At 41.6% G+C, this 13,085-nt stretch overlaps 1 protein-coding gene across 1 annotated transcript; it reads right to left on the reverse strand.

Annotated features, from left to right (window-relative positions):
• Positions 1-318: 318 nt before the first annotated feature.
• LOC131472113 (calcium-binding protein 2-like) lies at positions 319-11,855 on the reverse strand. The gene is made up of 7 exons (XM_058648981.1): positions 11,226-11,855; positions 10,454-10,732; positions 2,346-2,376; positions 2,116-2,250; positions 970-1,079; positions 747-894; positions 319-652 (listed from the first exon to the last, which is right to left on the reverse strand). The coding sequence occupies exons 1-7, from the start codon at positions 11,301-11,303 to the stop codon at positions 627-629; spliced, it is 807 nt and encodes a 268-aa protein (XP_058504964.1). The 5' UTR covers positions 11,304-11,855; the 3' UTR covers positions 319-626.
• Between the last annotated feature and the right edge of the window lie 1,230 nt (positions 11,856-13,085).

Genomic DNA, 13,085 nt, shown 5'->3' on the forward strand with positions numbered 1-13,085 from the left:
ACACAGAGCTTCATGCATCAATGTAACATACATGATTCAACTGATGCTGCTCTCTTCACCACAGGGTTTCACATTTAAAAGCATTTGCAGTATATTTATGCATTAAAAATGAATGGCTTAAATTTCTTCTGACGTTTAATTCAGTAAAAATATTTAATGGTCGATGAACACAAGTGAATGAAAGAGGTTAAGAGACCGTTAGCCCTATAAAGAGAGTCCATAGTGTCTCTGTAAAGATGCTGGGTTACTTATACTCTACTTTAACAATATTACAATATTACTTTTCACAACCTGGAATAATTTGCACATTCACTTGACTTGTGTACATTTCTTTAATAATAAAAAAAAGCTTTACCGTTTTACAAACAAGATGATATACTCTTAATAGTAATTCTATTCACTCTATTTATAAAAATACATCTGAAAAACACAAACTCATAAATGTTGCCTACGAAGTTTTTGATATGTTTCACAGCTTCTATAATACTGTATATGTTGTGTTGCACCTTCATTATGTAGTATCTATTCTATTTCCTATACTATTTTTATATAAAAATATAACTTTAGACGTGTGCTCTTCGGTGCAGTTGAAGAATCTTCACGCGTCATGGTCTGTCCATGTGACGTCAGCGGGACATCATTCGCACAAACTCTGAAAATACACGAGAGACAGAGGAGTGAGAGGGACAACAACAACAAAGACGAGAATGACGGGATCTCATGCAAGCACAGAGAATTTCTCTTACCCTCAAAGTCCACCAGACCGTCCCCGTTGAGGTCGACGTCTCGGAGGATCTCGTTGATCTCCCGGTTGGTCACTTGCTCTCCCATCAGCTTCTTCATGGCCTCACGCAGCTCAGTCAAACTGATCTGACCGTCTCCATTGGAATCAAACTGGACACAGAGAGTCAGACTGAATACAGCAGGACATTTCAGGGACTGTGTTTGACTCTCTTGAAATATCCTGACCTCTTTGAAGGCATCACGTAGTTCTTTGACTCCAATCATGTCAGCTGTCTCTGCCAGCATCTTGGGTCCCATCAGCTCCACAAAGTCTTCAAAATCTATTTTCCCTCCACCTACAGGTCACACAAGGAGCTTCCGGTGAGTTATATAATAATAATATAATAATTTCTCTTGGTAAGGACATACAGTCACCAGCCACTTTAGTTAGGTACACTTGACACCAGGCCAGGTTTGACGCCTGTGTCTTCTGTGGTAACTTGAATTACTGTTGTCTTTCCATCAGTTCAAACCAGCCTGTACGTTCTCCTCTGACCTCTGGCATCAAGGTTTTTTTTTTTATTTTTGACTTAGAGAACCGTCGCTCACTAGATATTTTGTCTTTTTCAGATAGTTGTGTGTTTAGATCCCAGCAGATCAGCAGTTTCTGAACTACTCTAACAACCACGCCATGCTCAGTTTAAACTTCAGCAGGTCGTCTTGACCATGTCTACATGGCTAAACTGTCATGTCCCGTGTTAAGTGTCAAGTCTGTGTACTCCTGGTTTTATTTTGGTGAAGGGTTTTTCTGTCTTCCTGTCTGCACTTCATCTGTCTTGTCTGGTTTTGTTGACTCCCTGATTGTCTGCACCTGGTGTTAATCAGTTCATGCGCCTTTAAACACGCCTTTATACACGCCTCTCCTGCCTGTCTTGTGTCTTGTGCCAGTGCGTCTTGTATGTGTCCTCGTCCTGCACCTGGCACTCCCCCCACGTCTGCCTCTTGTTTTCTTCGACCCATCTTGTTCCCTGCGCCATGGCTCACTCTCGTCTGACCCTGTTTGGACTTGTGACCTGACGTAGAGAAAGAGTTTCTTTTGTTGGAGCTGAGATGTCTGCCTCCGCCTTGCGCATTTGGGTCCACAGTGTGTTTGATATCAATGCACTGAGTTGCTGCTGTGTTATTGGTTGATTTAGATCCTCATGACAACAGGAGTTTAACTTCTGCACCTAAAATACAGTATGTTGTATTCCCAGAGACGATCAGGTGTACCTGATAAAGTGGCAGGTAACAAATCATGTTAACCATTCTACGATAAAATCTGTATAAATATTTTCTATTCTATTCTTGCTCTGTTTCAACTATTGTTTTGGGCGACTGTTCCTCACTCACAAATCTGCTGACTGAGCTCAATGAGCTCCATCTCTGTGGGCATGTATCCCATGGTCCTCATGCACTCTCCCAGGTCTCTGTGACTGATGTATCCCTTCTTATTCTTATCAAACTCCACGAATGCCTCACGGAGCTCTGAGGGGGGGGGAAGACAAAAAGATAACATGATACATCTACAGATGTACTGAGAGTCAGAGTCACACTGATGTGCTGTAGATGAATCATCTCACCATCAATCTCCTCTGGTCTCAGCTCTCTGTCCTGTTAGAGGAAGAGGTTTCACACATTAGCCTTTCATTGGACAGATTCCCCGCCCCCCCCCCAGAAAATGAATGAGTGGGAGATGTTTGTTATTACACATGTCATGTGAGTGTTTTGGTTGAGTATGGATTCACAGTGTATGTTTTTCACTGACAATGTGGGATTAGTGATGTGGAGTCTATTTTTCTTGCTTATATATATATATATATGTATGTGTGTGTGTATGTATACATATATAAACAATTCACATGAAACACCACGTGGTAACCAGATTATTTGTGGGTGGTTGCCAGGCAGCAAACATACAGAGATTAGGAGATCTGGGAGATTTAGGTAAAGATAACCTCGGACACATGTCTGATGTTCCGACGCACATTTCCTCTACATCTCACAGATGCACACAACGATGCAGCTCGCACGCAATCCAGTCAGTGGCAGCCATGACTCTGTCCACAGTTAGGATAAGAGTTTTAGAGAGAGAGAGGAAATACAGGGCAAATCCTCTGAGATCAGTCCATTTACTGTGGTTACTCTGACCAAATCCTTTTGTCAAATTAAACAGACCCAGAATTGGAAGCAGATGGTCTCTTAACAAGTGTGATTTTACAACATAACAATAATAATAATAATAATAATAATAACCTATTCCAGTAAAAGACATCACCTGCAAACATGCAGGCACACATTGGACGATATCAGCATTAGTTTCCTCTAAATAGGGGACATCATTTATAAAACGGACTAAATATTCTACTGAGGAACACCTGAAACTAGTGACTGAGACAATTAACTCAAGAAAAAGACTTCCATTCAAACCAACATGTCACTGGAATGCAGTGAACCAGATTTCCCAGCCTCATTTCTGGTTTCCACTTCAAACGAAAACGCAGCCGTAAGGACGCGGTCTAATGTAGCTGGAAATGCAGCGTTCGTCCTCCACATCACCTTGAGTTTAACTCATCGGGGTCACTCAATAGTTTTCCATTGGACCTGAACCATCGACCTGTGCCAGGAGATTTGATGTTGTGACCCAGACTGGGGGGGTGAGGTGGGATGACACAGTGAGAGGATGAAAACGAATGGAGACGAGTGGGGAAAGAAAAGTTGCACCACGTTTGAGTGAAGGACACGGTGTGCACACTTTTCTTTGTTACATACGAGTGTCTGAGAAAAGCCCTGTTTAAGGAAGATGCAGGCCGGGCCCACAATGTTGGGCAGCACGTTGCAGTTCTTCACCAGCGCACCAAAAGAATCCCTGTACGGCGGCTTATCCTCCACGTCCTGATCCTCCTCCTCTTGCTCTGGCTCTGGACTCTGCTGGCCCACTGTCCCCACCTTACCCTGAAGACGCCCCTCCATTCCCCCCTTTAGAGACAGACCAGATTGTTAACCCACCTCTGTCACTGTCGCTCACACACTGTCTCATGTCTTCACCTAAAATAAAAATCCTTTTGAGGACCCTTTTGTTTTCTAGTCATGCAAACATTAGATAGAGTGTGGCAGCGAGGCCACGTTACATAAGCTGCTTATTATTTGAGGGCAATCTACTCTCATCATATATTATCCTCGCTGTGAGGAACCGTCTTGATCTCAGCGTCGATCACTGTCCATCCAGCTGCAGCACTCACTGAGGTAATTCTGCTAAGTGTCTGGACTAATAACTGTCACTACATAATACTATTACAGGAAGAACTTACAGCAGAGTGGCTGAACTCTCAGGCACCTGCCATTGAGAAGGAGGGCTTTCACCTCATTTGAGAAGTTTCTGTATTTACAAAATATGGAATTGAGGAAACTAACATTCAAAGTATGAAATAAGACTAAAGAATATTAGGACATTTTCCTACATACTTTGTTTTCAAAGCTGCAATGACAAGTGTGAAGTCTATCAAAGCAGAGATGAAGCGCTCTTACCTTCTCTTTATCTTTCATAGATGGTTTGGTGCAGTTGCCCATAACCAAACCTCAACAACTGCCTCTCCTCTTTCCTCCCCTTTTCACTTTCATACACTTTTTTTCTCTTCTTATTTGTCTGTTTTTGTTTCTTCTTCTTTTTCCCATCTGCTTTGTCCTCAGACGTCCAGCTCAGAGGTCAGAGTGAACATCGCTGAGGTTCTCATCCCTGAATCTTCTCATCACATCTGACAGCACAGACATGAAAAGCAGCTCTAATCCATGCTCGAGCAGTTCAGAAATCCAAAGTCAGACAATGTCGCCGACCAAAGAAACTCATTTGATTTGTGCCTTTCCTGCGTGGAGCATCACTTCCACTGTTCTCCTCACGCTCATCATCACTTTTAATCCCAGCTTTCCTCTCACTCGCTCTCGCCCCTCCCTCTGCGTCTCATTTGCATGTCCCAACAGCGTTCAAATGACTTCATCTACAGTATGAGGAGTTTCAGTGCTGCGTATTAAGAGAGCATAAACACAGTGGGCCTAATCCTGACCATTTTAGATTAAAGGGTTGATGAAAAGAAACGAGACATGATGTAAAAAGCAGAAACATATCTAACCTCATGTTGAGGTCAAAACCACCACACCACGACAACTCCACGAACTTTACAGTTTGTACATGAAGTACACGGTCTCTGTACTTTGGTGTGTAATTGACTTAGAGTAGATTAGAGTAGTTATACACAGTACACAGTTATATTGGTGGCATGTTGTGAATGTTGGACATTTACAGTCATAATAATGGTGCTAAATATGGAAATATAGCTTTTAGTGATGGCAATATAGAAGATAGGACAAAATCTATGATGTAAATGATCTATTACATGGCAAATCCAACATAGCGATATAATCATTTATTGAATATAATCTACATGTGCCCCCGCCCTCCTGAAATGGTTGATCCCAAACCTCATTGAATTTAATAATATTTGGGAGAGAACGTTAGCAGACAATTTGTCCTAATTTTTCATTTAAGAGTCATTTTTCATATCATCATATCACTACATTTTTACCATCTCAGGACACAAATATACATTTGTGTATTTTTAACAAGACCCAAGAAATAAAATGTGTTTCATTTCAGGATAATGCATATTTTATTCACCGGCATATTATGCAAAAAATTAAACGCCTCAAATGTGGTCAGAGTGAATCCTCTTCCCAAACATTACAGGATCTTTGATGAGGAGGCGTGGTCAACACCTGAGAAGTGATCAGCTGATTTCCTCGCGCTCACACTGGGCTCACTCAGTGCACTGATCTGATGAGGAACGAGACTGGATTGTTTTTGTTTGAAGATGAAGATGAAGATGAAGAGTGACACTGACCTCTGCGGTAAGCAGCCTTTACTTTTCTACCCTTGTGACGTCATAGTGTTGTGGCTGGGAGATGTTACCGCAAAAAAACAGCCCTACTACTTCAATTGGTTAATTATGTCATGTTATAATGTCATACTGCCACATATTGTAGCATATTCTTATTTGAAGTCGAGTCTCAAGTTATTAGAAGAATTTTCTATGTGAATTTGAGCAACAAACAGACTGTAAAACCTGGCTCATTGTAGCATGTTAGCAATTCAATTAAGCTTCAGCTTGTGTAGGCGACTCTCTCTGTGTGCGCGCGCGCAAAATGTTTTTTTTTTTGGTTAAAAATGCTTAGAAGTTGCAAATAATAAAGAATAATTTGAAATTAAATATTTTACATTGTTAAACTAAAGAAAGTACTAAAATAAGCTGAAAACATTGATGGAAATTTATATCTGTAGAACAAAAGTCTGACTTGTCTAGTCACATTTAACACAAGAGGACTCCACTTTTCAACTTTTAAATACATGAAGGTCAAACAAACACGTCTGAATCAGTTTCTGATTCATTTAAAGCTTTGTAAACATGCAGGTTTCTCCTCTGAGCCGGGGTTGTAAGTATTTTCCACAGTAAATGATGACGGTAGTTCACATTCTTCTAAAGAAAGCACCACAAATGAGCTGTGATGCTTCAGTGAAAGAGCACCATGAGACCCACAGCAGTAGGTCCATGAATTCTCAAATGCCACATGAAGATTGGCCACATCGTCTAAAATCCTATCCTAAATCTAAACATCACAAGTTGAGGTTATACGAGAGTAGTGTAAGTCGTCTGCTGAGCTCAGTCAAAGCATCTGTCAGCAAATCCCTCCAAAAGAAGAGCTGGCATTTTGCTTTCTAAAGTACACTTGTATGGAGAGCACAGCTTGTGTGTGTGTGTGTGTGTGTGCCCTAAAGGAGACACGAGAGATATCGGGCAAAATGAAGGCAGATGATCCACTGTAGTGACCCCCTAAATGGAGAGGCCAAAAACAATAGGGGTGGGTCAAATGATCAGTTTGGTGAAATATCGACTCTGTCCACGTTCAACACATAGACTTTATGCACTTTGTTCTCTGCGTTGTGAATAAATGGAGACATCCTGCACTAGTCGTTGACATCAACACTGCCATGTGATTTGTACACGATCATTTATTTATTTAGAGACATGTTTGTTTCCACCTTCACTATCTTTTATCTGTGATGTCCAGTGCAGACACAAGTTGTATCTTGTGATCTGTCTTTACCTTTCGCCTCAGGGGAAAAGGTAAATCTTGAAACAGAATTAAGTGTAGCGGGATAATGCAGAGCCTTAAAATTAAAAGTATATAATATTTTTATGACAGATTTGATGTGAGTTAAATGTGCATTTGGATGATAACGTCAAAGAGGAATTAATAAAAGTTGGCCGTGTGTTGCAATAAGCAGCAAAGACCACCAGAGGCCACTTTAGGACAAGTTTACCAACCAAACTGGGTTTAATGAAGACCTTAAACAGTCTTAACATTTGGACAGACCGAGCGTGGACTTACACGACTGTAAGTTACATTTTTACCAGGAAAAAAACAGTTGAAACGGTTAGCGATTACAAACTCCAAGCAAAAGAGTAAAATTATCTACCCAAGAATGACGAACCCATTTTCTAAAGCCCAAAAGCAAGTACTAAGTACAAACTTCATTTGTATTGCACTGTGGTGTGTCTAATAAAGAGAGCAGTATTTCAGCTCCACATCTTTGACTGCAAAGACCGTAACTCTTGAAGAAAACTTCTAATTTCCTCGTCAATCACAAACCACTTTATCAGCGATTATCTCCACAGAGGAACTCAGTCTCTTTCTCCGCTCCACAACGTTTATGTCTTCATCAAACCTGACACCGGCGACTGCATGAATAAACAAGAATACAACCAATACCATCAGACTGATCCATTACTAAGTTCACTGTCCCTGTCTTTCTGATGGTTTCAATTAATTAAGCAACCACACACACACACACACACACACACAAACAAATAAGCTTGTGTTACTGGGTTTCGGTTTTGGTTACCCTCAAATTAATTGTCTCGGGTATCCGTATTGAATAACAGTCACACTGGCGGCGGGAGTTTAATGTTATCACAAACACACACACCTACACACGTGTGTGTGTGTGTGTGTGTGTGTGTGTGTGTTTGTTTGTGTCTGTGTGTGTGATATGTTAACGGTGCAGTAATATGATTCTGTCACTTGTTTTGTGTTGTACAGTGGCGGGTGTTCAGTGACAAGAGTTGTCAGTCAGAGAAAGATAGATGGAGTGTGGAAGGAAGGAAGGAAGGAGAATATTTTTTCTTTTACTATTCTATTTTAGGTAGAAATGCATCGTATTCGATAAGATGATTATATGTTTTAGTGGAAGTATCTTTGTTGTCTTTTTCAGCTCAGAGTGTCTCCACATGTTCAGTCTGTCTGTGCACTCACTGCCCACTTTATTAGGTACACCAATTAATTCGTTAATGCATGTATCTATTGAGCCAATCTGATAGTAGATCGACAGATAAAGAAGAAAGAGAGATTATACACAATATTTCTTTATTGCTGTGTTACGGCAGCATGGCTTCAGTCACCTTACAACTCCTAAAATCTCCAATCTAGAAAAACATGAGCTCGAAAAATGCAAATAAACGACTATACACAAAGACTGAAATAAAATATTTGATTAAAGTGTAAAAATATAAGCAAACAACAGCTATATGGACAAAGAAGGATAGAAAAAATAAAATAAAACCGAATGTACCAATCTGAAACAATAATTATGTACATAGTACATGACAACAATATGACGCATTTAGGGATGTAGAATGGGGGGAAAAGGTGTTTTAAGTGGTGGTTGGTGTCAGAAACTGATGATTTACTGGATTTTTCACACACAACCATCTCTTTGGTTTTCAGAGAATGGTAAAAAAAAAAAAAAAAAAAAGATTGTTTTTGAAATGATAGAAAGGCAACAGTATATCAAATAATCACTAATTTCAACTCCGGTATAGATCATCTCTAAACACACTAACTGCAGACCACACTGGATGCTACTCCTGCCACTTCACTGTGTGTCCTCTGTACCTAAGTAAACTTACATTTAATTATACATCTATGCGTTAGACACGAGCGTCATGATGCTATCATGCACCGCTTGTCAAAGGGAGACCCTGCGGGATGTAGCTCTTCTTGACTCAGCTCACTCTCCCACCCATTCAGCTGTCCTCTCTTATTTTGGCTCACATGCATCATCATTGGCATCACACATTTAGTTTTTTCTAAATATAAATATTGATCTCCTGTTTTCTAACTGCAGCCTCTCATCATCATCATCACCGCCGTCACAGTTTATAACGTGATCAGGTGGACGGGACTCAAAAAACACGTCCACAGTGACTCAGCTGAAGGAGGTGCATGAGGTTATGACTTCTCTATAATCTCTTTAGATTTTATTTTCATACGCACACACAGCGTGACAGATGCTGTAATGGTGCGGCCTACCGTGCCACGCCGCGTGCCACTGCTTACCATGTTAATGATGGGATGAGATTTGATACAGCGCTGATACGATGGCTGCACAGATAGGGTGTTGAGCAGATCTCTGGCCCACTGTGGGTGTATCTGTTACGGATTACACTTAATGTTTCCAAAAGTTAAGGAGCTTAAATCTGCACGGTCACACTCACGCTCTCATACCCACATCTTTAGCTTTAGCTCTGGTGCCGTGCAGGTCCCGACATTTTTCACTAGAAGTTGTCAGTTTGGGGTAAAAATGGTGAATGTTTGTCTTGTGAGTTTATCCTTGTGTCCTTCTTTATAGACGCCAGACAGTAGTTATCAAATGTCAGGTAGGATTGATGAGTACAGCGGAGCACAGCCAGGCTTTAAATTTGATCTGGAGGCTTAGAGTTTCAGTCCAGACACACACACACACACACACACACACACACACACACACAGGTTTGTGCACCTGTTCATTAGGACCATAGACTTTATGTCAAAATAATCTTACTCTTCCAGTTTCTTACTGAAGCTAACCCTAACCACTTCCTCAGAACGTGGTCATGTGATGTTCTGACCACAGGAAGTGGTCGAAACGTGTCAAGATCAAGGCAATCAAGAAACCTTATTTTTCCTGTCTGGTTTTAGTAGCAGTCTATGTGGGAATATGAGTCTGCTTCCCACTTGATTTGCAGTGTGAGTAAATATTTTCCTGAGGTGTTAATGCTCTCAGTTACTTGTTTCAGGTCTTCTTCAAAAGAACACAAAGTCACTTTTGGAATTTAAAATAGACAAAAATAGACAATAAAGCACAAGCCTGTGTGTGTGTGTGTGGTATTATCTTAATACGTGCCCGGTTGCAGGCGATGCCTTCATAGGTTACGCAACCGTCCATTTGCAAGTTCAGGTTCCTGTGGGTTGAATTACATTCATTTGGACATTCTAACAAAAACCAATCCCTTACCTGAACCATAACCAGTCTCTCACTGGTCGACTACCTTGTCATTGTGTCAGTGTTTAAGGCAGAAAAGTTTGCAAAGACGTCGTAAAGAAAACACATTTGTGCTGCATTTATAGTGAGGACACTTATGGACATTCCCTAGCCCCTTACCCTAATCTTAACCATCACAACTAAAAACTTAAGCCCTTTTAAGGGGTTACAGAGCATGAGGACCAGCCAAAATGTCCTCACTTTCCCAAAATATCACAAATATACCCGTACAAGAACACACACACACACAGTGGGTATAGAGATACAGGTGCTTCTTACCTGTCCAAACACAGAGTCCACTATGGGCAGGAGGTCGATGGGCTCTGCCTCCTCCTCTTTCTCCTCTCTCCTCTGTCGTCCCTCCATCATCTGCTCCAGCTTCTCCTCCAGCTCCTCCTTCAGCTCCTCTCTGTCCTCTGGCTCTGCCATGGCCATCATTTTGGCGATGCGGCTGGACTTGTGATTCTGAGTAGCAGCGGGAGCGTTTCCGTTTTTTCCTCCCTGCTTGTTGGCTTGCTTCTTCTGCTTCTCCACTTTCTTCTTGATGGCGGCCTGCACCTGAGGGAGGGAGGGAGGGAGGGAGGGAGGTGTGTGTGTGTGAGACAGTGGAAAGTGTTCAGTCTCATGTATCAATATCATTTCTATTTCGATTTAAAAAAATAAAAGGTTGAATCTGTCGATAAGATTTAAAATCTCATCCATAAAGGAATCATTTTTGGAATTTTCAAATGAACATTTTTGCCAACAGTGGTTCTGTCTAGTTTTATTGTTATTATTATTATTATTATTATTATTATTATTATTATTATTAGACTAAATTATAGGTTTAAACATCCCTAACTCACCACAGTTTTGAGCAGAGTTTAGTTTTTAGAACACAAACATTTACTCATGTTAAAGGTTGTTAATATACAAACATGAAACCTAGGAAATTTGTCTTTTAGCTTCACAGGGAAAATATATTAATACTTTGCACACACACACATAGAGAGAGATGTATATACTGTATCTATATAAACGTATGAAGACAAACACACACACACACACACACCTGTTTTGCGCTCCTCTCTGCTGGCACGTTCTGACTCCCGCCTCCTCCGGCGGACGGCTCTCGAATGAGCATGAACATCTCGGCGTCACAGGCGTATACAAGCTCTCTCTCCCTCGCTCACCCTCCCCCTCCCTCACCCTCTCTTCCCCCGGCTCTCCTCTCCTGTCTCCTCTTCTCTTCTCTCCTCTCCTCAGCAGTAGCTGCCTGTTAGTTTTATGCACTAATATTCCCAGCTGCAGATTTATTTGTCATTAGCTTTGTCAGTTTCTCTCAAAATGTTGCTTAAAATATCGCTCTCCTGCTGCAGTGGAAGACTTTTCTTTGTTCTAGGTGAAAAGAGAGAAAGAGACAGAGGAAAAAAAAGATAGTAAAAGTCAATTCATGAATTAATTAATTAATTTCTGGACAAAATGTTCTGTTTCCTCCTTGCGCCGTTGTGTCCTGATGGGGTGGTTTCCCTCGGTGCTGCGCCGTTGCTTCCGTCCTTATCTCTCTCCAGGCGAGTGCAGGTGATGTGGTTTTTAACATCGCCTGTCGTCTTGGCTCTGGGATTGAGTTCCCGCACCTCTGCCCTCGCTCGCTATCACTTGGTCCTTTACGTGACACTCTATACCTCCTGATCTTTACCTCGCCCGCGTTATCTACCTGTAACACATCGACCTCTCCCTCTCCTTCTCTTCCTCCCCCCTTTTCCACCCATTTCCCTTCATCACAGATGAGCACTCCTCCTGTTGCCTTTTTTAATTACCTTTTCTTATCATCCGTGTCCATTTCATCATCCACATCCAAATGTTTATATATACTGTGTATATACAGTATATACTATTTCCTCAGGATTAAAACCCATCGCCTCTTTCTTGAACCCAACATTTTCCTGACAGTAATGGCCTTTGCTTTCCCTCTCTCCGTATATCTGTCCTCAGCCCTCCTGTTATAGCTGAAGCCTTTGTTGTAACATAAATTGGATTTCTTTCATATGTGCCCACATGTCAGGTTTTTGTTCAGTGACACGAGAGGTGATGCAACAAAAGTGCGGCAGCGACAGTAACGATCCAGCAGGCATGGCTGAACACAGACATGCACACAAACACACAGGTGAACACTTTATTCTTAGACGTGTCCAAAACAAGCACGAAATTGTTGATTTCTTTGTTGTTTCTTTGCTAATGAGAATGTTTGGCAGATGTTTGGCAGCTTTGAGCTGATACAACTTCTACCTTTTTGTGAAATATTCCTCAATTTCTGCCTCGCTCTGAATCCTGTTAGTCCACATCACACGTTTCTCTGTCCAGCTGAAATCCTGATTATGCTGTGTCCTCCTGTCAAGGTTTCAGGCTTACAAATTCCCTCCAGCTCTGAATGAGGTTTCTGTCATGCTCTTCAACATTGTCGCTCAATCCCCCCTGTCCTTCTTAGGCCCCCTCTCCTCATTGATTATTGATCAGAGGGAAGAGACCAACTCTTTTGTGGGCGCAGACAAGTGTTCCTTTACTCGGCACTGAGGGTTAAAAATAGGGTTTGTGCTATTGTCGGAAGAGATGAGTCATCTGAGAGTGGAGCGATGACGGACTAATGGACAAGATGAAAAGAAAAGTGAATAAATGTTTTGGGGGGGAAAACAGCAACATATTTAGCCGGGGAACTTTTTCTTCTCCTCCTCCGTCTTTCACCTTGACACTCGCTTAAACTCATCAACTGAAGGACAGGACGTGGCTGAATGACAGGAGTGGCCATTGAACAGTAACGTAGTAGTGGAGGGTCGTGTTACCGCCTGTTGATCAGCCTGCAATTATATCTAATTACAGATCAGGGCAGTAAAGGGAAGGAGGCAGGTTCAGCCGACACCGGCTGTCTCCGCTT

This window comes from Solea solea, chromosome 14 (genome assembly GCF_958295425.1).
Source record: "Solea solea chromosome 14, fSolSol10.1, whole genome shotgun sequence".
Lineage (NCBI taxonomy): Eukaryota > Metazoa > Chordata > Actinopteri > Pleuronectiformes > Soleidae > Solea > Solea solea.